Below are 26096 nucleotides of genomic sequence, written 5' to 3' on the forward strand. Positions count from 1 at the left end.
AAAATTAAAAACCTGGCTCAAATTGCGGCAAACATGTGATCACTTACAGACCTCTTAATAAGAGGGTTTCTGGAAGTGGATAATGTCAGGTTCTGCACTAGAGGGAAATGGCTATTTTCCATCAGCCTGGGTTTTTTTTTTTGTCGTGACTTGGCTTGTGTTTGGGAAACTGTATGGTTAGTATTTCTTTGCTCTTTTTGTTTGTTGTTGTTGTGTGTTTAAATGAATGTGTATGTACTTATATGAATTTATGTACAGAGCTTTTGGAAAATGTTCAGACCACTTGACTTTTTCCACATTTTGTTACGTTACAGCCTTATTAAACATTGATTAAATCCTACCCCCTCATCCATCTACACACAATACCCCGTAATGACAAAGCAAAAACATGTTTTTAGACAGAAAAACATAATGCTCTGGCATACACTGTCAACTTGTGGGACCTTATACAGACAGGTGTGTGCCTTTCCAAATCATGTACAATCAATTGAATTTACCACAGGTGGACTCCAATCAAGTTGTAGAAACATCTCAAGGATGATCAATGGAAACAGGATGCACCTGAGCTCAATTTCGGCAGGTAGCCTAGTGGTTAGAGCATTGGGATCGCCCCCTCCCTTCTCTCCCGCTCACCCTCCCACTCTCGGTCGCTGCCTCCCCTCTCCCCCACCCTCGCTTCCCTCTCCCTCGCTCCTTTCCGCCCACTCCCTCGTGCTCCCTCTCACCCCCCCGCTCGCTCCCCTCTCCCCTTACTCCTTTCCTCCTGCCCACCCGCTCCACACTTGTTTATTTAGGTCATGTCATGTCTCAGCCCACTGCAGAGCTTAGGCAGGCGCCTGTCACTGCAGAAAGAGACATGAAGAGGGGAGGAAAAGTAAACACAGCTTCTTTGCCACAACAAACCCACGACCTCTGGACCATCTTGTAATGTTACCACCTGTCTTATCCAACCACTAGGCCACGTTACTGACTGGTAACAGCCTGCATACTTTCTCTCCCACTCACTCACTCGCTCCTCCTCCCCCTGACTCTCTCTGCAGCCGAGCACAGCACCAACTAGTACAGTGGCGTACAGCACAGCCCCGCCTGGTACAGAGGCGTACAGCACGGCCCCGCCTGGTACAGCGGGGTACAGCACGGCACCGCCTGGTACAGCGGCGTACAGCACGGCCCCGCCTGGTACAGCGGCGTACAGCACGGCCCCGCCTGGTACAGCGGGGTACAGCACAGCCCCGCCTGGTACAGCGGCGTACAGCACAGCACCGCCTGGTACAGCACAGCACCGCCTGGTACAGCGGCGTACAGCACCGCCTGGTACAGCGGCGTACAGCACCGCCTGGTACAGCGGCGTACAGCACCGCCTGGTACAGCGGCTACAGCACAGCACTGCCTGGAACAGCAGCGTACAGCACAGCACCGCCTGGTACAGTGGTGTACAGCACAGCAAATCAAGCCCTGCAGGAGCTGTCACAGCCACAGATAGTTCAGAGCCATGAGGAGGACTCTCTCCTCTTAATGAGCCCAGTACTGAGGGGCCTTTAAGACTGGGGCTCCCACCAGGACAGAGAAGGGGGGTGGAGAGAGCGAGACACACAGAGCGAGACACACACAGAGCGAGACAGAGACACCGAGACAGACACCGAGACAGTACTGGACCATGCTCTCACACCATACCATCCTTCAGTTACTGACTGACAAACAGACATGAACTTTCACTATTTTACTGATCAGAGGGAAAGAAAGAGAAGAGGACTGAGCAAGAGGGAGGAAGAGAGAGAGGGAGCAGAGCAGAGAAGAGGACTGAGCAAGAGGGAGGAAGGGAGAGAGGGAGCAGAGAAGAGAACTGAGAAAGAGGGAGGAAGAGAGAGAGGGAGCAGAGCAGAGAAGAGGACTGAGCAAGAGGGAGGAAGGGAGAGAGGGAGCAGAGCAGAGGACTGAGAAAGAGGGAGGAAGGGAGAGAGGGAGCAGAGAAGAGAACTGAGAAAGAGGGAGGAAGGGAGAGAGGGAGCAGAGAAGAGAACTGAGAAAGAGGGAGGAAGGGAGAGAGGGAGGGAGCAGAGCAGAGAAGAGGACCGAGCAAAAGGGAGGAAGGGAGAGAGAGAGCAGAGAAGAGGGTAGCTGTAGCACCACTGCAGATGTCCTGTGCCCAGCCCAGTACTATTTAAATAATCTCCCAGGAATGGAAAACTGATTAAACCCTACAGAAGGATCCTAGGGAAGAGTAGAGCGGGAAAGAGAAAGTTGGGGGGGGGAGAGAGAGGGGGAGTAGGAAAGAGAGAGAGGAGGGAGAGGAAGAGAGAGAGGAAGAGAGAGAGAGGACATTTAACAACTCTACAGAACTCTAATTGCTAGCACCGTCTACAGTATTCTGTCAGTGTGTGTGACTCAGACACTGCAGTCTGCACTGCAACACAAAACCAGCAAACCAACATATTACAGCGTATCTTAGAAACCCATTTACACAAAACACGGTATCAGCATCAAACCCACAAATCACGCCTACATAGTAACCCACGGCCCAGTGACATCACACAGAGAGAGAACACTAAGTCAAGGTGGAACATGGCCGGGGATAGTAGCTCTGGAGAGGAGACACACATGAAAGAAAGAATTAGAGAAATGTCGTTACCGCGGTAATCCAATTTTCCGGCATGCTCAGCGCCTGGGCTGGTTACGTAAAGGAAGAGAGGTGGGGTGTTACATAAACCTGGGCTAGCTTAACTACACACAGCAGGGTAGAGTGGGAACTACAATTACCAGGCACCCAGGGCAGAGTGAGACAAGGGTCAAGGTGGGAACTACAATTACCAGGGGACACAGGTCAGGGTGACACAAGGGTCAGGGGTCAAAGGTTAGGGTGGAAACTACAGAGACCAGGGATAGAGTTCAGGGGGTTAAGATTCAGCAGGGCTGTATAGTGCTACCATTTTGGGGAAATACAGTGCCTTTTGGAAAGTATTCAGACCCCTTGACTCTTTCCACATTTTGTTACGTTACAACCTTATTCTAAAAATGATTAAATTATTTTCCCCCCCCTCATCAATCTACACACAGTACCCCATAATGACAAAGCAAAAACGGTTTTATTTGTGTGCAAATGTTTATAAATGTATATATAAAAATAACACATTTACATAAGTATTCAGACCCTTTTCTCAGTACTTTGTTGAACCACCTTTGGCAGCGATTACAGCATCGAGTCTTCTTGGGTATGACGCTACAAGCTTGGCACACCTGTATTTGGGGAGTTTCTCCCATTCTTCTCTACAGATCCTCTCAAGCTCTGTCAGGTTGGATGGGGAGCGTCGCTGCACAGCTATTTTCAGGTCTCTCCAGAGATGTTAGATTGGGTTGAAGTCCGGGCTCTGGCTGGGCCACTCAAGGATGATCAATGGAAACAGGATGCACCTGAGCTCAATTTCTAGTCTCATAGCAAAGGGTCTGAATACTTATGTAAATAAGGTATTTCTGTTTTTGCTTTGTCACTATGGGGTATTGTGTGTAGATCGATGAGGAAATGTTTTCATTTAATCCATTTTAGAATAAAGCTGTAACATAACAAAATGTGGAAAAAGTCAAGGGGTCTGAATTAGAGGTCGACCGATTAATCGGAATGGTCGACTAATTAGGGCCGATTTCAAGTTCATAACAATAACATAACAAAATAAATAATGAAACATGTTCTATTTGTTATGTTAAAATATGTAAAGTCTCAAAATGAGACTCAATAGAGTCTCAATATGTTAAAAGGAACCACCAGCTTTCATATGTTCTCATGTTCTGAGCAAGGAACTTAAACGTTAGCTTTTTTACATGGCACATATTGCACTTTTATTTTCTTCTCCAACACTTTGTTTTTGCATTATTTAAACCAAATTGAACACGTTTCATTATTTATTTGAGGCTAAATTGATTTTATTGATGTATTATATTAAGTTAAAATAAGTGTTCATTCAGTATTGTTGTAATTGTCATTATTACAAATAAATACCGATCAATCGGTATCGTTTTTTTTTGGCCCTCCAATAATCGGTATCGGCGTTGAAAAATCATAATCGGTCGACCTCTAGACCAGACTGCGCCTTGTTCCCTATGTAGTAGGGCTTGGAATGCATGCTTCCCCCCCCATTTATTATTATTTTTTTTAATCTACCAATAGGTGCCTTTCTTTGTGAGGCATTGGAAAACCTCCTGGGTCTTTGTGGTTGAATTTGTGTTTGAAAATCCCCTGACCGACTGAGGGACCTTACAGATACAGTGCCTTGCTAAAGTATTCATCCCCCTTGGCGTTTTTCCTATTTTGTTGCATTCCAACCTGTAATTTAAATAGATTTTTATTTGGATTTCATGTAATGGACATACACAAAATAGTCCAAATTGGTGAAGTGAAATTGTAAAAATTTCTTGTTTTCAAAAAATTTAAGAAATTAAAAATAAAAACAGGAAAAGTGGTGCGTGTATATGTATTCACCCCCCTTTGCTATGAAACCCCTAAATAAGATCTGGTGCAACCAATTACCTTCAGAAGACACATATTTAGTTAAATAAAGCCCACCGGTGTGCAATCTAAGTGTCACATGATCTCATCTACACACACACACACACACACACACACACACACACACACACACACACACACACACGTTCTGAAAGGCCCCAGAGTCTGCAACACCACCAAGCAAGCAGGACTATGAAGACCAAGGAGCTCTCCAAACAGGTCAGGGACAAAGTTGTGGAGTAGTACAGATCAGGGTTGGGTTATAAAAAAATATCCAACATTTTGAACATCCCACAGAGCACCATTTTAAATCCACTATTAAAAAAATATGGCACCACAACAAACCTGCCAAGAGAAGGCCGCCCACCAAAACTCACGGACCAGGCAAGGGGGGCATTAATCAGAGAGGCAACAAAGAGACCAAAGATAACCCTGAAGGAGCTGCAAAGCTCCACATTGGAGAATCTATCGATAGGACCACTTTAAGCCGTGCACTCCATAGAGCTGGGCTTTACGGAAGAGTGGCCAGAAAAAAGCCATTGCTTAAAGAAAAAAAATAAGCAAATGTGGGAGACTCCCCAAACATATGGAAGAAGGTACTCTGGTCAGATGAGACTAAATGGAGCTTTTTTGCCATCAAGGAAAACGCCATGTCTGGCGCAACCCCAACACCTCTAATCACCCCGAGAACACCATCCCAACAGTGAAGCATGGTGGCAGCATCATGCTGTGGGGATGTTTTTCCATCGGCAGGGACTGGGAAACTGGTCAGAATTGAAGGAATTATGGATGGCGCTAAATACAAGGACATCTTTAAGGGAAACCTGTTTCATTCTTCCAGAGAATTGATAATGGGACAGAGGTTCACCTTCCAGCAGGACAATGACCCTAAGCATACTGCTAAAAGCAACACTCGAGTGGTTTAAGGGGAAACATTTAAATGTCTTGGAATGGCCTAGTCAAAGCCCAGACCTCAATCCAATTGAGAATCTGTGGTATGACTTAAAGATTGCTGTACACCAGCAGAACCCATCCAACTTGAAGGAGCTGGAGCAGTTTGCCTTGAAGAATGGGCAAAAATCCCAGTGGATAGATGTGCCAAGCTTATAGAGACATACCCAAAGTGTCTTGCAGCTGTAATTGCTGCAAAAGGTGGCTCTACAAAGTATTGACTTTTTGGGGGGGGGGAATAGTTATGCACGCTCAAGTTCTGTTTTTTTTAATGTCTTATTTCTTGTTTGTTTCACAATAAAAAATAATTGTGCATCTTCAAAGTGGTAGATGTGTAAATCAAATGATACAACCCCCCCACAAAAAAATCAATTTTAATTCCAGGGTGTAAGGCAACAAAATAGGAAAAATGCCAAGGGGGGTGAATACTTTCACAAGCAACTGTAATTGTATGTCTGGGGAAGATGTTCAACACTATTATTGCACAAAGAATGAGTCCATGCAACTTATTTAGGCTTGCTATAACAAAGGGGATCACTACTTATTGACTCAAGACATTTCAGCTTTTACATTTTTTATGAACTGGTATTAATGTGTAAAAACATAAAATTCCACTTTGGACATTATGGGGTATTGTGTGCAGGCCAGTGACACAAAATCTCAATGTAATCCATTTTAAATTCAGGCTTTAACACAACAAAATGTGGAAAAAGTAAAAAGGGGTGTAGATACTCTCTGAAGGCACCGTAAAACCATCTCCTGTAGAATTAAGCATTTCTTTCAGTAAAATGATAAACCTACATTCAAAATGTAAAATTTTGACTCGGGAACAGAAGTGGAGAAATATTATTTTTCTTTCTTTCAGCATCGTGAGAGCGGTTATGGACCGTCTGTAAAGGTAGAGGTGCTGTCTTTATCAGCATTATAAAAGTTGATAGTATTTTAACCACATCAAATATACATCCAAACTGAAATCTCATTCAAAAACATGGTTTATTTTAACAGCTGTTAATTTCCTTAAAACCCATCAAACTGCTGTAATTTGGACATTTTTGCATGGGAAAATCATTTTTTGGGGGGTTGGATTACTGCATTTTCTTCCCGGTCCCTAAACGTCTTTGCGGCATGTGAGAAGCAGAGAAGAAGAAAGAGAAAACAAAGTTCATCCATGTCAACTAGACTGAAGCTTTCTATCAATCCATCCACTACATTTAGTCATCTAGACCAGTGGTTCCCAAACCCCTTCAACCTCCAGCTGTACCCCCTCTAGCACCAGGGTCAGCGCACTCTCAAATGTTTTTTTTTTTTTAATATCATTTCGCCATCATTTTTGTCACAACCCGGCTCGTCGGAAGTGACAAAGAGCTCTTATAGGACCAGGGCACAAATAATAATATAATAAATCAATAATTCTGCTCTTTATTTAACCATCTTACATATAAAACCTTATTTGTTCATCAAAAATTGTGAATAACTCACCACAGGTTAATGAGAAGGGTGTGCTTGAAAGGATGCACATAACTCTGTAATGTTGGGTTGTATTGGAGAGAGTCTCAGTCTTAAATCATTTTCCACACAGTCTGTGCCTGTATTTAGTTTTCATGCTAGTGAGGGCCGAGAATCCACTCTCACATAGGGACGTGGTCGCAAAGGGCATCCGTATCTTAACAGCGTGATTTGCCAAGGCAGAATACTCTGAGCGCAGCCCTATCCAGAAATCTAGCAGTGGCTTCTGATTAAATTCAATTTTCACAGAACCGCTTGTTGCAATTTTGATGAGGCTCTCTTGATCAAGTGGACTAGAGGCAGGGAATGAAAGGGATAACGAATCCACACTATATTACATTTGTCCGTAAGCTTGAGTTAATTTGTACACCAAAAAAAAAATCATACAAAGATGGAAAGACCTGTGTGTTGTCCTTGTTAATGCAGACAGAGAAGAGCTCCAACTTCTTAATCATAGCCTCAATTTTGTCCCGACACATTGAATATAGTTGCGGAGAGTCCCTGTAATCCTAAATTCAGATCATAGGCCAGTCGTGTGAGAAACAAAACATCACCCAGATAGGCCAGTCATGTGAGAAACAAAACATCACCCAGATAGGCCAGTCGTGTGAGAAACAAAACATCACCCAGATAGGCCAGTCATGTGAGAAACAAAACATCACCCAGATAGGCCAGTCGTGTGAGAAACTCGTCATCAGTCAAGAGGTCAGACAAGTGAAAATGATGGTCAGTAAAGAAACTTTAAAGCTCGTCTCTCAATAAAAAAAAATAAAAAACATGTCAATACTTTGCCCCTTGATAACCAGCGCACTTCTGTCCATTCGATGTCACCAAGCTGTCCAGTACTTTAACAATATCCTCTCCTGGTGTCCTGGTTTCCAGAAGAGGATGTCTTCCTTAATTGACCCCGCCCCCATAAACGTAACAGACATATACCAGGAGCTGTACCAGGAGGTACGCATACCCCAGTTTGGGAATGCAAGGGAAACAAGTAATGACAGTAAGTAGTGTGTGTGTGTGTGTGTGTGTTTAGCAGCAGGAGTGATAAGAGAACAGAGTACAACAGGAACTTCCTGCTGGGACAACAGTCATGCTACCTCCAGCCTTCCTGTGACCTGGCCAACACACACACACACACACACACACACACACACACAACTTGGCCTGCCTGTTAGGATGGTGGGCCAGAGAGAGAAATTGCTAAATCAGAATTTCTAAATCATGCTGACCCCAGTATTCCTCTCTCCTCAGCACCTCTTTAAAACTAGCTGATAAAGGACATTTCCTGCACAAAGAGTAGCCATGGTAACAGAGTCTGCTGTTCTCCTATATCAACTACAGTAGCCACGGTGACAGAGTCAGCTGTTCTCCTATATCAACTACAGTAGCCACGGTGACAGAGTCAGCTGTTCTCCTATATCAACTACAGTAGCCACGGTAACAGAGTCAGCTGTTCTCCTATATCAACTACAGTAGCCACGGTGACAGAATCAGCTGTTCTCCTATATCAACTACAGTAGCCACGGTGACAGAATCAGCTGTTCTCCTATATCAACTACAGAAGCCACGGTGACAGTCAGCTGTTCTCCTATATCAACTAAAGTAGCCACGGTGACAGTCAGCTGTTCTCCTATATCAACTACAGTAGCCACGGTAACAGAGTCAGCTGTTCTCCTATATCAACTAAAGTAGCCACGGTAACAGAGTCAGCTGTTCTCCTATATCAACTACAGTAGCCACGGTAACAGAGTCAGCTGTTCTCCTATATCTGTCATATATATATATATATATATATATATATATATATATATGTATATATATGTATATATATACACATATCTATATCAGGGCTCTGTTCTAGGCCCTCTCCTATTCTCGCTATACACCAAGTCACTTGGCTCTGTCATATCCTCACATGGTCTCTCCTATCATTGCTATGCAGACGACACACAATTAATCTTCTCCTTTCCCCCTTCTGATAACCAGGCGGCGAATCGCATCTCTGCATGTCTGTCAGACATATCAGTGTGGATGACGGATCACCAGCTCAAGCTGAACCTCGGCAAGACGGAGCTGCTCTTCCTCCCGGGGAAGGACTGCCCGTTCCATGATCTCGCCATCACGGTTGACAACTCCCTTGTGTCCTCCTCCCAGAGTGCTAAGAACCTTGGCGTGATCCTGGACAACACCCTGTCGTTCTCCACTAACATCAAGGCGGTGACCCAATCCTGTAGGTTCATGCTCTACAACATTCGCAGAGTATGACCCTGCCTCACACAGGAAGCGGCGCAGGTCCTAATCCAGGCACTTGTCATCTCCCGTCTGGATTACTGCAACTCGCTGTTGGCTGGGCTCCCTGCCTGTGCCATTAAACCCCTACAACTCATCCAGAACGCCGCAGCCCGGCTGGTGTTCAACCTTCCCAAGTTCTCTCACGTCACCCCGCTCCTCCGCTCTCTCCACTGGCTTCCAGTTGAAGCTCGCATCCGCTACAAGACCATGGTGCTTGCCTACGGAGCTGTGAGGGGAACGGCACCCCCATACCTTCAGGCTCTGATCAGGCCCTACACCCAAACAAGGGCACTCCGTTCATCCACCTCTGGCCTGCTCGCCTCCCTACCTCTGAGGAAGCACAGTTCCCGCTCAGCCCAGTCAAAACTGTTCGCTGCTCTGGCACCCCAATGGTGGAACAAGCTCCCTCACGACGCCAGGACAGCGGAGTCAATCACCACCTTCCGGAGACACCTGAAACCCCACCTCTTTAAGGAATACCTAGGATAGGATAAAGTAATCCTTCTAACCCCCCCCCCCCCCCTTAAAAGATTTAGATGCACTATTGTAAAGTGGTTGTTCCACTGGATATCATAAGGTGAATGCACCATTTTGTAAGTCGCTCTGGATAAGAGCGTCTGCTAAATGACTTAAATGTAAATGTAATATCAACTACCAAAGCCACGGTGACAGTCAGCTGTTCTCCTATATCAACTACAGTAGCCACGGTGACAGTCAGCTGTTCTATCATAATTTCTATCAATTATATCATGACAGGAGACATAATGTAGTCTAAACTACTGAAAACAGGCCCTTTACCAGATTAAATCATGACAGGAGAGTTTGATTCTTATTAAAGAGATGGAGTCCAGACAGGCTACTCTGAACGGACATATAGACAACAGGCCAATAGAGAGAATCAGAACGGACATATAGACAACAGGCCAATAGAGAGAATCAGAACGGACATATAGACAACAGGCCTATAGAGAGAATCAGCGAACTCGCACACATCACAACACGAGAAAATACTTGTCCTTTCCTTAAAACGTATTTTAAAAACCTTTGGCTATAAGATAATGACTTGACAAGGAACGGCTTCCTGAAAGTAGGCTATAAGATAATGACATGACAAGGAACGGCTTCCTGAAAGTAAGCTATAAGATAATGACATGACAAGTAACGGCTTCCTGAAAGTAGGCTATAAGATAATGACATGACAAGGAACGGCTTCCTGAAAGTAGGCTATAAGATAATGACATGACAAGGAACGGCTTCCTGAAAGTAGGCTATAAGATAATGACATGACAAGGAACGGCTTCCTGAAAGTAGGCTATAAGATAATGACATGACAAGGAACGGCTTCCTGAAAGTAGGCTATAAGATAATGACAGTATGAAGGGGACAGACATGATATAGCATGAAGAAGAAACTGAAAATCATTAAAATAGTAACAAAATACACGCAACATGTCCATAGCCTATTTATTATCGATACAGATAATCAAAGGGGGAAAGTGTTGGAAAAGATTTTTCAAAAATACTGTGAGGAACTATTATAATTTAAATGGATGTAACAAAATAAAAATACTTTGTTGACTGTGTGATAGGGCTGGGCGGTTAACCGTATTTTATGTTAAACCGGTATTGATGCAGGGACCGGTTTGGGTTTTTTACTTTACCTTCAATACCGGTATTTGAATGTTTGGTTTGTTAAAATGTGATACGCCATGTGCAATGTCCATTTTTAAAGTTTACTTCGCTACTTGAGCCTGTGGCTCAGTTGTGCCCTGTGGCTCAGTTGGTAGAGCATGGTGTTTGCAACGCCAGCATGGTGTGTGCAACGCCAGGGTTGTGGGTTCGATTCCCACGGGGGGCCAGTACAAAAAAATAAATTAAAAAAAATAATCAAATGCAGGAAATGTATGCATTCACTACTGTAAGTCGCTCTGGATAAGAGTGTCTGCTAAATGACTAAAATGTAGAATGTTGAGTCATCTCTCTCTGCTCTTTCTCTCCGTGCAGCTTTCCCCAGTGACCTAGCCACGTCCCCTGTCACTCAAGGAGAGCATTTGATGTTTCTCAACCACGAGACACTTGTGTTCAGTCTGCATGGTCAACGCAGCACATGCAACAATGTTGATGACAACGATGCTGTTTTCACTTTGCTTCTTAATATAAATCCACTAGTGTTATATAATTACGCTATTAGTTTGTGTTTCTTACATCAGCAAACAGCTAGTTTCACTCAGCAAGTTGCACTAAATCTAGTGAGACGCTAATTGTTAGCCGCTAATGATAATAGCTAGCTAGCTAATAAATGTACTGAGTAAGAGCAAACGTAGCTAGCTAATACAGCCTGATAATACCAGTGATGGTGTAGGCCTAAATCAGCATATTGTTTGTGCAACACTATCTTCTAAATCCAAAAGGAATATGCAACGCAAGAATATGTTAGCTACATGAAGTAGCTAAGAGAAAACATGCAATGTAGCCAAAGCATATAGGGTCCCCTAGGAAACACTTATCAACACTTTAGTTCCTACCCTGTCACAATAACCCCTCCCTAGCATTTTAATTCGTTGTCATCTCAAACAACACTGCATTCAAAGTGCCCACTATTATATTCTAACTATAGAATTAGAATAGTCATTTTATTTCCATGATTCCAACAGTTTTTCTCTAATTCGCAAGTCAAATCGCAATTGCAACATTTGGTTAAAAATAAATCCTAGATTATTTGCCCATATTGTGCAGCCCTACATGGCAGTGTGGAAATTATCTCAATTGAGCAGTGGTGTAAAGTACTTAAGTAAAAATACTTTCAAGTACAACTTAAGTAGTTTTTTGGGGTATCTGTACTTTACTATTTATATTTTTGACAACTTTTACTTCACTACATTCATAAAGAAAATACTGTACATTTTACTCCATACATTTTCCCTGATACCTAAAAGTGCTCGTAACATTTTGAATGTTTAGCAGGACAGGAAAATGGTCCAATTCACTCACTTGTCAAGAGAACGTCCCTGGTCATCCCTATTGCCTCTGATCTGGAGGACTCACTAAACAGAGAACATCCCTGGTAATCCCTACTGCCTCTGATCTGGAGGACTCACTAAACAGAGAACATCCCTGGTCATCCCTACTGCCTCTGATCTGGAGGACTTACTAAACAGAGAACATCCCTGGTTATCCCTACTGCCTCTGATCTGGAGGACTTACTAAACAGAGAACATCCCTGGTTATCCCTACTGCCTCTGATCTGGAGGACTCACTAAACAGAGAACGTCCCTGGTCCTCCCTACTGCCTCTGATCTGGAGGACTCACTAAACAGAGAACATCCCTGATCCTCCCTACTGCCTCTGATCTGGTGGACTCACTAAACAGAGAACATCCCTGGTCATCCCTACTGCCTCTGATCTGGAGGACTCACTAAACACAAATGCTTTGTTTGTAAATTATGTCTGAGTGTTGGAGAGTGCCCCTGGCTATCCGTAAATAAAAATAACTACATTTTTTTTTTAAATGGTGCCATCTGGTTTGCTTAATAAGGAATTTGAAATGATTTATACTTCTACTTTTGATACTAAAGTATATCTAAAACCAAATACTTTTAGCCTTTTATTCAAGTAGTATTTTACTGGGTGACTTTCACTTTACTTCAGTCATTTTCTATTAAAAGGTATCTTTACTTTCACTCATGTATGACAATTGGGTACTTTTCCCACCACTGCAATTGAGTGCAGGAAATGCAGAAATTATAAAAGTGCTGAAATTTGTTTTGGTTGAAGTTGAATTGAACAGTATAAACCAATCAGAATGGAGAAAGACTCACTACCCATAAAGCACCCTGGGATCACTCACTACTCATAAAGCACCCTGGGATCACTCACTACCCATAAAGCACCCTGGGATCACTCACTACCCATAAAGCACCCTGGGATCACTCACTACCCATAAAGCACCCTGGGATCACTCACTACCCATAAAGCACTCTGGGATCACTCACTACCCATAAAGCACCCTGGGATCACTCACTACCCATAAAGCACCCTGGAATCACTCACTACCCATAAAGCACCCTGGGATCACTCACTACACATAAAGCACCCTGGGATCACTCACTACCCATAAAGCACCCTGGGATCACTCACTACCCATAAAGCACCCTGGGATCACTCACTACCCATAAAGCACCCTGGGATCACTCACTACCCATAAAGCACCCTGGGATCACTCACTACTCATAAAGCACATGTATAACTTTAATTATTGAAAAACTAAAAATACCATCATACCGTCCATTTTTGTAATTTTTATACCGTAATCTAATATTTTGGCCATATCGCGCAGCCCTACTGTGTGAGGTGAAGGAAAAAAATGACAGAAGCTCAGCTTACTAGTGCTGGTGAGTTAAGACAAATCAGACATGCCCAACTTTCCTACATTTGAAAGAAGCAGGCCAGGTACTTACTTCCATGCATGTCAACATTAACAGGACAGAGAAACCAGACACAGACTCCGTCAACATTAACAGGACAGAGAAACCAGACAGGCTGCGTCAACACTAACAGGGGCCTGTTGCACAAAAGTAGAATTAAGACATCCGGGATAAATGACTCAGCTGAGCTCAATGAAGCCAAAACATGTGCGTCCAGGCTTAATTGGTTGCACAAAGACCAAGCCAGGATGAGCAGACACGGATTCATTAAGCCAGGTGAAACCAATCCTGGATAGGTGCGCGCTCACGGCTCACTCAAATAGACCCCGCCACAGATCACAGATTAACTGATTTACCATGGCAACTAGAGCCGCGTACTTTTCCCCGTCGGAAGCACAAATCCTCATGGAGGCATACGAGGAGGTAAAATATATAATTAAGAAGAAAGGCAACACCGCCACAGTGATAAAGCAAAGAGAAAAAGCGTGGCAAAGTATTGCAGACCGCCTGAATGCGTAAGTAGTGCACAATTACACAGTCACCGCTCCGCTGAAACATCACAATTACAATTCAAATATTTAATTCACATCTCCAAAAATGCAGTTGTACTGTAATTATGAAACGGTTAAATTTTTAATTGAAATGCACTGCAGATATGAGTGAAATTGTGTAAAGTAACTCCATCACACTGTATAAAGCTATGATAGATTTTTTGATATTTTTACTGAAAACAAGACAAAAATACCAAGTAATTTTTTGCAGTGTGACTCCATTAAATGTGTGTGTGTGTGTGTGTGTGTGTGTGTGTGTGTGTGTGTAGATTAAACATGAACGGGCCAAAACGGACATGGCAGCAGGTCAAAATCAAATACAAGAACATTCTGCAGAATGGTATGGTCCCTGACTAATATTTAACAAAGCACAAGCATATATTGTACCCAGAAGGTGCCTGCTCACACATTGTCTGTACTGTTTTAGCAGTGAAAAAGAATACCCACAGACAAGGCACGGGTGGTGGGTCACCAAAGGCTGACCTTACCCCAGCAGAGGACATGGCCTTGGAGCTAAATAAAGGCAGGCCCGTCTTAGAGGGGATCCCTGGGGGGAAAGAGACGAGCATAGGTTCCTCCCAAGATGCCACCCGCTTCATTCAAGGTATGTCCTTCCATCTCTACATGGGATACAACCACATTCATATTGAATCAATTTGGACTGTCTGACTTTGGTTTACCTATTGCCTTGCAGTGTCTGGCAGCACTGTGTTCCTGTTAGAGCCACCAGCACAAGCACCAGACGATGCTGATCCAGTGAGTACTCCATCAAAGGCATACTGTAGGCCTGGCATGTCTTGTCTACTAGCTTCAATATGAATCCGATTAAATGTGATAGGGTGAAGGCCCCAGTGCAGCAGCAACAGCACATGATGGAGACGATGATGAGGAGGAGACCATCTCTCTGGATTCCAGAAGGCATGAGGTATCATGTTAAGACTGTGAAAGTACTATTTACTCTACAATGGTGAGGAGTCCTCATCAAAATCAAAAAATCTAATTTCTTTTACAGGACCCAGATGCTATACAGTGGGAAAACCAGCCTGGCAACATAGTGCGTATTAATAAAAGGACACCACATCCTGCCAAATTCCAGCTGCGCTAATTGTATTGTGTTCACAGAGCTCACAAGCTATCAGAAAGTTGTATGGCAACCACCTCCGGCGCCAAATAGAACTGGCAGACATAGACATTCAGTACAAGAAGAAAAAGATGGAAAATCTTGCACTGGAGTCCGAAATAAAAAAGAGGACAATTAGGAAACTGGACCTTGAAATAAAAAAACTTGAGAGGGAGGTGAGATATGCCTTCAATGTACACTGTATGCTAACTGTAACACAAATGTATTAATCATTATTTTTCTTTCCTCCCCCAGCTCCAAGAAGATGACACAGCTCAAAATAAAAATTAGGTATATTCTCGTAAAGTCAAGTGAGCCATGACATATGAGCTCTTATTGTGAGCACACAGGACGGTGGCATCTTTCTAAGGTTTTTTTTATTTTCCCAGCAATCAGTACAACCAAGTCATCGTTATAAGGCATCGCCCTCTTTTGCCCACCCCCCCAGCACCAGGTGTGGCCACTAGCCTATATGAAGGCCCAAAATTGTGTGTTCCTTTCTGCTCTGACAATGGCATGCCCATTCGTGCGAGATGTGGTGGATGAAGAAGCACTTGTGCTGAGGAGAGCCTTCAGGCGAGAAAGGGTCTTCAGGGACCGGTTGGACCCACTGGCCTTCCCTGATGACCATCTATATGAAAGATACAGGTTTTCTGCAGATGGCATCAGGTATCTATGCAGACTACTGGGTCCCAGGATTAAGCACCGCACTGCACGGAGCCATGCACTGAGTGTGGAGCAAATGGTTTGTGTGGCCTTGCGCTTTTTTTCTAGTGGAGCCTTCCTGTACTCAGTGGGGGATGCAGAACAGCTGAACAAGGCCACAATTTGCCGCACAATAAGGAGTGTGTGTCTGGCTATCAAAGCATTAGCAGATGTCTTCATCTCCTTCCCTGGCCACAGAAGACTCTGTGACATCAAAGAGGAGTTCTATAGGATTGCAGGTAAGAGGATCTACAAATTACAGGACAACTGTTAACACATAGTAGGATACTCATTACTTTGTGTGACAGGTTTCCCCAATGTCATTGGTGCAGTGGACTGCACACACATAAGGATAAAAGCCCCCTCAAGTGCCCATGAGGCCGATTTTGTGAATAGGAAATCCTTTCACAGCATTAATGTTCAGGTGAACATAACTTTTTGATATTGTCCATTGACGAACACTCTGCATTGCCAGTGATGTGCATTGATTGGTGTAATATTCCTCATCTTATGATTTCAGATGGTCTGCAATGCTGACTGTGTGATCAGCAATGTTGTGGCAAAATGGCCTGGCTCAGTCCATGACTCCAGAATCTTTCGGGCCTCTGAAATCTATCAGTGCCTATCACAAGGTAAGCCACACAACCCCTATTTATAACCATCATGGCTGTGTCAAGAATATCACTGTGTTTATGAGGTAGTAATGATGAGATTTTGTGTTGACAGGTGAATTCTCTGGTGTGCTGCTGGGAGACAGGGGGTATGGCTGCCAGCCTTTTCTCCTGACACCTTTCACAGACCCCCAGGAAGCACAGCAGGCCTACAACCATGCCCATGCCAGGACCAGGGCCAGAGTTGAAATGACCTTTGGCCTCCTGAAGGCACGCTTTCACTGCCTTCACAAATTAAGGGTCAGCCCTGTTAGGGCATGTGATATTACTGTGGCTTGTGCTGTCCTCCACAATGTGGCCTGCCTGAGGAAGGAGAGGGCCCCCAGAGTGCCACCAGCCATGGACTGGGACAATCCGGCAATCTTCCCTGATGACGACAGTGGTCGGCTGCTGAGGGACCAATATGTGTTGAATTATTTTAGTTAGTATGTGTGCTTTCAATTTTGGTTAAATATGTCCTGCGGTGGCAGAGGAATTGGGTTTTTTTTGGGTTCGTTTTTTTACGAATTTGGCCTCTTATGATGTTTGTGCGGTATACTGTGTGTAATACAAGGCTGCAGGGAGGCTACTGCATCCATTCATTTGTCTGTTCAGTTGATGTGTATGGATTTGTCCTGCATTTATTTTAGTGTGCAGACATGCAGGGTGTGTTATATACAGACCTTTGAATGTGTATGTATCATTTTGTATAATATGCTTGGATTCTGTGCTTTCCATCTTGTAGTCACTGTGACTTCAGTTTCGAAAGGAGCTGATGGTTTACCTGCTTTGTTTTGTCCTTATTCAATAAAGGAACATAATGTTACACATTGTGTTTTTATATTCATATGGAATGTGTATTTGTTTATATGACAGAGTACTAGGGCCACACTGAAGAAAAAGGATAAAGTCATAAATTTATGAGGCTGGTTCTTTCTGCAGAAAAGCTACATATTGTTTTTACAGTTTTGATACTTAATATTCTGGCACATCAGCATGTCTTTGTTTATGAAACCATACTGAAGTACAATTTCACGAAATGCCCCACATCTGTCATTTTAACAACTGTCCTCCTTTAAAACAACCGGTTACAATATTATTACTTGTGTTTTTTTCCCCTCTGTGGCCCTAATATTCTATCATTTTATATATAGTCTATGGGAAACTGTAAATTATCTAATGATAGCAACATAATCTAAAAATTATTTTTTATCCAAAATCATTGAAATTAATGATCACAAACGTTTAAATAATGACAGTGGGTCTAGTTATGTGATAACAATGTATAGTGAGCAGTGAAATAACTATTGGTTTCCATTTGTGGTGACTGCTGACTGACATTAGGGATGAGATTAAATAGATCCTGGAATTTAGCCTGGTCTGGAGCAGGCTAGCTCCACAGAATAAATCTCCATGGTAATTTATACCATAACATATCCTCCTGCCCCCTATCCATCTTTAGTGCAACCGGATTACGGATCAATTGAGCCAGGATCACCAAGATATCCTGGCTTAATCCCTTATCCTAGTTTTGTGCAACAGGCCCCAGGACAGAGAAACCAGACACACACTCAGCCAACATTAACAGGACAGAGAAGCCAGACACGCGCTCCGTCAACATTAACAGGACAAGAGAAGCCAGACACGCTCCGTCAACATTAACAGGACAAGAGAAGCCAGACACGCTCCGTCAACATTAACAGGACAGAGAAACCAGACACGCTCAGCCAACATTAACAGGACAGAGAAACCAGACACGCTCAGCCAACATTAACAGGACAGAGAAACCAGACACAGGCTCTGCGTCAACATTAACAGGACAGAGAAACCAGACACGCTCAGCCAACATTAACAGGACAGAGAAACCAGACACAGGCTCTGCGTCAACATTAACAGGACAGAGAAACCAGACACAGGCTCTGCGTCAACATTAACAGGACAGAGAAACCAGACACACACTCTGCGTCAACATTAACAGGACAGAGAAACCAGACACACACTCCATCAACATTAACAGGACGGAGAAACCAGACATGCTCATTGCTCACATGAAGTGCGTAAATGATAATATGAAATAAACCAAAACTTGTTTCTCACAAGTGTAGCAGGTTGTGAACTCTGCAAAAATACGTTTCCACTCTGAGAATGAGAACGGTAAATTACTAATTAATACATGCATTAACAGAAATTAATGTAACCAATTGGACAGGGATTAACGGTAAATTATCTGTTTTACAAAATGGTAGTCTACCACATGGGTATTCATAAAAGTGCATTGTGGGCCGACACTGTAAAGCCTAAGGCTACTATTCTATTCTACGTAGGCTACTATTCTATTCTACGTAGGCTACTTAGGCTACTATTCTACTTAGGCTACTATTCTACTTAGGCTACTATTCTACTATTCTACTTAGGCTACTATTCTACTTAGGCTACTATTCTAATTAGGCTACTATTCTACTTAGCGGGGATAGGAGGGCGGCATTTGTTTAGTCTCACCTGGGGCGGCATATCGGCCAGAACAGGGCCTGATCAGCGTTGATTAGTCTATAAATAAGGAAAATATTCCGTATCAAATTATACCATGCCAGGTTGGAGAGGATTGTCACATTGTCCGTTTGACACAACATTAGCGTATTACAGTCCTCAGAGCCAGAGCAACGTTGTTGACTGCTGTTGAATAATTAATTAATCTTTTTTTTATTTTGTATTTTATTTATTTAAAGAAGACCCGATTTATTTAGTAGCAAGCAATGAAAACATGCATTGTATCAGATTTATCACCAACGCTCCTTATTAGGACACGTCACTGCACTCTATACTCCTCTGTAAACTAGTCATCTCTGTATACCCGTCGCAAGACCCACTGGTTGATGCTTATTTATAAAAAGCCTCTTGGGGGGGGGGGGGGGTGACACCTATCTGAGATATCATCCTCCACATTAGTAATCATCCTATCAGGTAAAGATGCTTGAGGAAAATACACTGCTCAAAAAAATAAAGGGAACACTTAAACAACACAATGTAACTCCAAGTCAATCACACTTCTGATTGACAATAAATTTCACATGCTGTTGTGCAAATGGAATAGACAACAGGTAGAAATTATAGGCAATTAGAAAGACACCCCCAATAAAGGAGTGGTTCTGCAGGTGGGGACCACAGACCACTTCAGTTCCTATGCTTCCTGGCTGATGTTTTGGTCACTTTTGAATGCTGGCGGTGCTTTCACTCTAGTGGTAGCATGAGACGGAGTCTACAACCCACACAAGTGGCTCAGGTAGTGCAGCTCATCCAGGATGGCACATCAATACGAGCTGTGGCAAGAAGGTTTGCTGTGTCTGTCAGCGTAGTGTCCAGAGCATGGAGGCGCTACCAGGAGACAGGCCAGTACATCAGGAGACGTGGAGGAGGCCGTAGGAGGGCAACAACTCAGCAGCAGGACCGCTACCTCCGCCTTTGTGCAAGGAGGAGCAGGAGAAGCACTGCCAGAGCCCTGCAAAATGACCTCCAGCAGGCCACAAATGTGCATGTGTCTGCTCAAACGGTCAGAAACAGACTCCATGAGGGTGGTATGAGGGACTGACGTCCACAGGTGGGGGTTGTGCTTACAGCCCAACACCGTGCAGGACGTTTGGCATTTGCCAGAGAACACCAAGATTGGCAAATTTGCCACTGGCGCCCTGTGCTCTTCACAGATGAGCACATGTGACAGACGTGACAGAGTCTGGAGACGCCGTGGAGAACGTTCTGCTGCCTGCAACATCCTCCAGCATGACCGGTTTGGCGGTGGGTCAGTCATGGTGTGGGGTGGCATTTCTTTGGGGGGCCGCACAGCCCTCCATGTGCTCGCCAGAGGTAGCCTGACTGCCATTAGGTACCGAGATGAGATCCTCAGACCCCTTGTGAGACCATATGCTGGTGCGGTTGGCCCTGGGTTCCTCCTAATGCAAGACAATGCTAGACCTCATGTAGCTGGAGTGTGTCAGCAGTTCCTGCAAGAGGAAGGCATTGATGCTATGGACCGCCCATTCCCCAGACCTGAATCCAATTGAGCACATCTGGGACATTATGTCTCGCTCCATCCACCAACGCCACGTTGAATCCACAGACTGTCCAGGAGTTGACGGATGCTTTAGTCCAGGTCTGGGAGGAGATCCCTCAGGAGACCATCCGCCACCTCATCAGGAGCATGCCCAGGGAGGTCATACAGGCACGTGGAGGCTACACACACTACTGAGCCTCATTTTGACTTGTTTTAAGGACATTACATCAAAGTTGGATCAGCCTGTAGTGTGGTTTTCCACTTTAATTTTGAGTGTGACTCCAAATCCAGACCTCCATGTGTTGATAAATTGGATTTCCATTGATTATTTTTGTGTGATTTTGTTGTCAGCACATTCAACTATGTAAAGAAAAAAGTATTTAATAAGATTATTTCATTCATTCAGATCTAGGATGTGTTGTTTAAGTGTTCCCTTTATTTTTTTGAGCAGTATATATGTAGCCCGAAAAGCCTGTGGATAACTTGTCCTCCCAGGCAGACTGTCTGGGCCCCACATGACAACAACAACAACAACTCCTCTACTGTACCTGACCAGAAGGAGAGCAGCAACCGGGCCTGTATTGAGGCTATGTGAGGGTAGGTTTTTGACTGTAAACGGGAGTGGATCTGCGCTACTGTATCTGTACTGTCCATGACCCAAACAAATGTGTCACCAGGAAGCTGGCTTCCCCCAGCAGGGCAGCTCTACTGCTGATGCCACTGTGGACCCAAAGGAGCAGCACGGTCACTGGAGGTAAATTAACTGGGTTTTGACTTATTATAAATCGTCAGTTATACGGTTATTCGATTACTGTCACAGGGGATTAATGCAACAGAGAATGGCAGTGGTGTGGAGATAGGAGGGGGATGTCAATGTAAATAGTCCAGGTAGCCATTTGATTAATCGTTCAGCAGTCTTATGTCTTGGGGGGGAGGGGTAGAAGCTGTTAAGGAGCATTTTGGTCCTAGACTTGGCACTCTGGTACCGCTTGCCGAGCAGTAGCAAAGAGAACAGTCTATGACTTGGGTGCCTGGAGACTGACCATTTTTTGGGCCTTCCTCTGACACCGCCTGGTATAGAGGTCCTGGATGGCGGGAGGTTTGGCCCCAGTGATGTACTGGGCCATACGCATTACCCTCGGTAGCACCTTGTAGTCAGATGCCAAGCAGTTGCCATACCAAGCGGTGATAAAGCCAGCCAAGATGCTCTCAACGGTGCAGTTGTAAAACTTATTCAGGATCCAAATCTTTTCAGCCTCCTGAGGGGGAAGAGGTGTTGTCGTGCCCTCTTCACGACTGTGTTGGTGGTTTGGACCATGATACAGCACCTTCAGGAAGTATTCATAACCCTTGACTTATTCTACATTTTGTTACAGCCTGAATTCATTATTTCTAACCCATCTACACACAACACTCGATAATGAAAGTGAAAACATGATTTTAGCACATTTATTGAAAAATTTAAAATACAGAAATCTCTCATTTACATAAGAATGAACACCCGAGTCAATAGTTTCTAGTAGAACAGAGAGAGCTCCAGGATGTGGATGGAGGTGTCCTCCATGTTATCATGTTGAACAGAGAGAGCTCCAGGATGTGGACGGAGGTGTCCTCCCACCATGTTATCATGTTGAACAGAGAGAGCTTCAGGATGTGGATGGAGGTGTCCTCCATGTTATCATGTTAAACAGAGAGAGCTTCAGGATGTGGATGGAGGTGTCCTCCATGTTATCATGTTGATCAGAGAGAGCTTCAGGATGTGGATGGAGGTGTCCTCCCACCATGTTGAACAGAGAGAGCTTCAGGATGTGGATGGAGGTGTCCTCCCACCATGTTGAACAGAGAGAGCTCTTGGATGTGGATGGAGGTGTCCTCCATGTTATCATGTTGAACAGAGAGAGCTTCAGGATGTGGATGGAGGTGTCCTCCATGTTATCATGTTGAACAGAGAGAGCTCCAGGATGTGGACGGAGGTGTCCTCCCACCATGTTGAACAGAGAGAGCTCTTGGATGTGGATGGAGGTGTCCTCCATGTTATCATGTTGAACAGAGAGAGCTCCAGGATGTGGATAGAGGTGTCCTCCATGTTAAACAGAGAGAGCTCCAGGATGTGGACGGAGGTGTCCTCTCACCATGTTATCATGTTGAACAGAGAGAGCTCCAGGATGTGGACAGAGGTGTCCTCCCACCATGTTGAACAGAGAGAGCTCCAGGATGTGGATGGAGGTGTCCTCCATGTTATCATGTTGAACAGAGAGAGCTCCAGGATGTGGACAGAGGTGTCCTCCCACCATGTTGAACAGAGAGAGCTCCAGGATGTGGATGGAGGTGTCCTCCATGTTATCATGTTGAACAGAGAGAGCTCCAGGATGTGGACAGAGGTGTCCTCCCACCATGTTGAACAGAGAGAGCTTCAGGATGTGGATGGAGGTGTCCTCCCACCATGTTATCATGTTGAACAGAGAGAGCTCCAGGATGTGGATGGAGGTGTCCTCCATGTTATCATGTTGAACAGAGAGAGCTCCAGGATGTGGACAGAGGTGTCCTCCCACCATGTTGAACAGAGAGAGCTCCAGGATGTGGATGGAGGTGTCCTCCATGTTATCATGTTGAACAGAGAGAGCTCCAGGATGTGGATGGAGGTGTCCTCCATGTTATCATGTTGAACAGAGAGAGCTTCAGGATGTGGACGGAGGTGTCCTCCCACCATGTTGAACAGAGAGAGCTCCAGGATGTGGACGGAGGTGTCCTCCATGTTATCATGTTGAACAGAGAGAGCTTCAGGATGTGGATGGAGGTGTCCTCCCACCATGTTGAACAGAGAGAGCTTCAGGATGTGGACGGAGGTGTCCTCCCACCATGTTATCATGTTGAACAGAGAGAGCTTCAGGATGTGGACGGAGGTGTCCTCCCACCATGTTGAACAGAGAGAGCTTCAGGATGTGGACGGAGGTGTCCTCCCACCATGTTGAACAGAGAGAGCTCTTGGATGTGGATGGAGGTGTCCTCCCACCATGTTATCATGTTGAACAGAGAGAGCTCCACTATGTGGATGGAGGTGTCCTCCATGTTATCATGTTGAACAGAGAGAGCTCCAGGATGTGGATGGAGGTGTCCTCCATGTTATCATGTTGAACAGAGAGAGCTCCAGGATGTGGATGGAGGTGTCCTCCATGTTATCATGTTGAACAGAGAGAGCTCCAGGATGTGGATGGAGGTGTCCTCCATGTTATCATGTTGAACAGAGAGAGCTTCAGGATGTGGATGGAGGTGTCCTCCATGTTATCATGTTGAACAGAGAGAGCTCCAGGATGTGAATGGAGGTGTCCTCCATGTTATCATGCTGAACAGATCTCCAGGTTGTGGACGGAGATTTTAGTGGCTGCTTCGTTACGGGAGTCGCATGTTCGGTTAAGATGAATGACCATAACCTAAAATGTAATTCTGAGCACTGTGGGTGGACGCCCTAATCAGGTTAAATCACCCAATGCCTTATGGGTCCGGTAAATTAAAACGCTGCTGGTCAAATGTCCGGCGCCGCATTATCCTAACGGAAACCCTGGTGTGTGTGTGTGTGCGCGCACACAGGAGAGAACACCAAGACCCCTCCATATATCTGGGCATCATTCTGAACACTGGGTCAAAATGCTCTCATCACCACGTCACCCAGCAACCGCTGCCGTTACCAGGGAACAAGAGCCACGGCAACGTGCAGACTCGTGGTGGTGACTGCAGCAGAACCCAGCCACCAGCAGGGCCACCGGACCAGACTAGGATGAGACACAACAACACACAGGTTGTTCTGTTTAGCCTATGAGAGGTACACACACACACACACACACACACACCAGGTATCAGCTATGACAGGTACACACACAGTTTGTTCTGTTTAGCCTATGAGAGGTATACACACACACACACCAGGTATCAGCTAAGAATTTGTTCTTAACTGACTTGCCTAGTCTCTACTTCAATGTTGCATTTCTAATGTATTCGGAACCCTTTTCCATCTGTTTGACCAGACATCAAAGCCATCGCTCATTCCTAATTTTAGGATGGAACATTGAACATGGAAAAATAGCATATTGTCCCACAACAGCAGAACACCAGCAGGATGAATCAGTTTACCAGGTCATGGACTGAATGATTGGAGTGAACAAATCAGAACAGCAGAACGGATCCCACTGCTGTGCTACTCCCTGGTTATCAGACTGGAGTGATCAAATAAACCATCAACTCAATGAGCAGTCAGTGCAGCCAGCTAGTACAGCCAGCTAGTACAGCCAGCCAGCTAGCACAGCCAGCTAGTACAGCCAGCCAGCCAGCCAGCCAGCTAGTACAGCCAGCCAGTACAGCCAGCCAGTACAGCCAGCCAGTACAGCCAGCTAGTACAGCCAGCTAGTACAGCCAGCCAGCTAGTACAGCCAGCCAGCTAGTACAGCCAGCCAGTACAGCCAGCACAGCCAGCTAGTACAGCCAGCCAGCTAGTACAGCCAGCCAGCCAGTACAGCCAGCACAGCCAGCCAGTACAGCCAGCTAGTACAGCCAGCTTATCTGTGTCTGTCGGTCTACAGGTGCTGTATCACTGATCAGTCAGTCACATGGACGGATGGAAGCTAGGTGAGGAGAAGGCCTCCAGAGACCCAACACAAAACACACCGACCAGGCAGCAGTTAAGGGCTCTATTCAATCCATATGGCTGAAGCGTTTCAGATTTCCTGCTAGAAACGTAACGGTAATTTATGATTAAGCCGACATACGCAGCGTTCACCGTGAATGCCATCTACGACCAACGCGGGAACATTTCCTTTCAAATGGGCTTTAGCGTTGAATTTACGGGACGGGACGGGACGGGACGGGACGGGACGGGACGGGACGGGACGGGACGGGACGGGACGGGACGGACGGACGGTCCGTCCGTCCGTCCGTCACAGACCGAGTCCCGGGCCGAAATTCTGCTCCTCCGCCATTCTGCTCCTCGGTCATAGCCAAGGCCTTTGATACAAAGAATTTTCAGTCATCCTCCCGAGGATGAAAAGATATGAGCTCCAAACATGCACAAAGACGGTGATATCAAGTTTGTCGTTGCTCTGAAAAAGCCCAGCCAAAAAGGGAGTGCCAGGAGAGAAGAGAGGGCCTCATTGCGGCTAACGAGAACATCATATTGACCAACAACAACAACAAAAAAGTATTATTATTTAAGCAGCAAAATCAGTAAGGAGTCATGTAGTTTGGGACTACTAATGAAAACAGACAAACCAATCAACCAACAGGAGTCATGTGGTTAGGGAGTACTAATGAAAACAGACAAACCAATCAACCAATAGGAGTCATGTGGTTAGGGAGTACTAATGA

The 26096-nt window shown here is 44.9% G+C and overlaps 2 protein-coding genes and 1 long non-coding RNA gene across 4 annotated transcripts in view; 2 read left to right on the top strand and 1 right to left on the bottom strand.

The window, feature by feature from the left end:
* The window catches only part of numb (NUMB endocytic adaptor protein), a 249907-nt gene that overhangs the window by 213836 nt on the left and 9975 nt on the right, over nt 1-26096 (bottom strand). The window lies entirely within an intron of this gene.
* LOC145858020 (uncharacterized) lies at nt 14914-15507 on the top strand. Its single transcript, XR_014378769.1, has 4 exons — nt 14914-14977; nt 15060-15146; nt 15234-15275; nt 15344-15507. It is a non-coding gene; the product is annotated as an uncharacterized LOC145858020 (long non-coding RNA).
* On the top strand, nt 15613-23407 carry LOC145857944 (uncharacterized). Its single transcript, XM_082955502.1, has 7 exons — nt 15613-15632; nt 15731-16285; nt 16355-16470; nt 16567-16678; nt 16773-17074; nt 21419-21495; nt 22690-23407. The coding sequence occupies exons 2-7, from the start codon at nt 15814-15816 to the stop codon at nt 23405-23407; spliced, it is 1797 nt and encodes a 598-aa protein (XP_082811628.1). The 5' UTR covers nt 15613-15632; nt 15731-15813.

Source organism: Salmo salar, chromosome 09 (assembly GCF_965601325.2).
Source record: "Salmo salar chromosome 09, fSalSal1, whole genome shotgun sequence".
Classification (NCBI taxonomy): domain Eukaryota; kingdom Metazoa; phylum Chordata; class Actinopteri; order Salmoniformes; family Salmonidae; genus Salmo; species Salmo salar.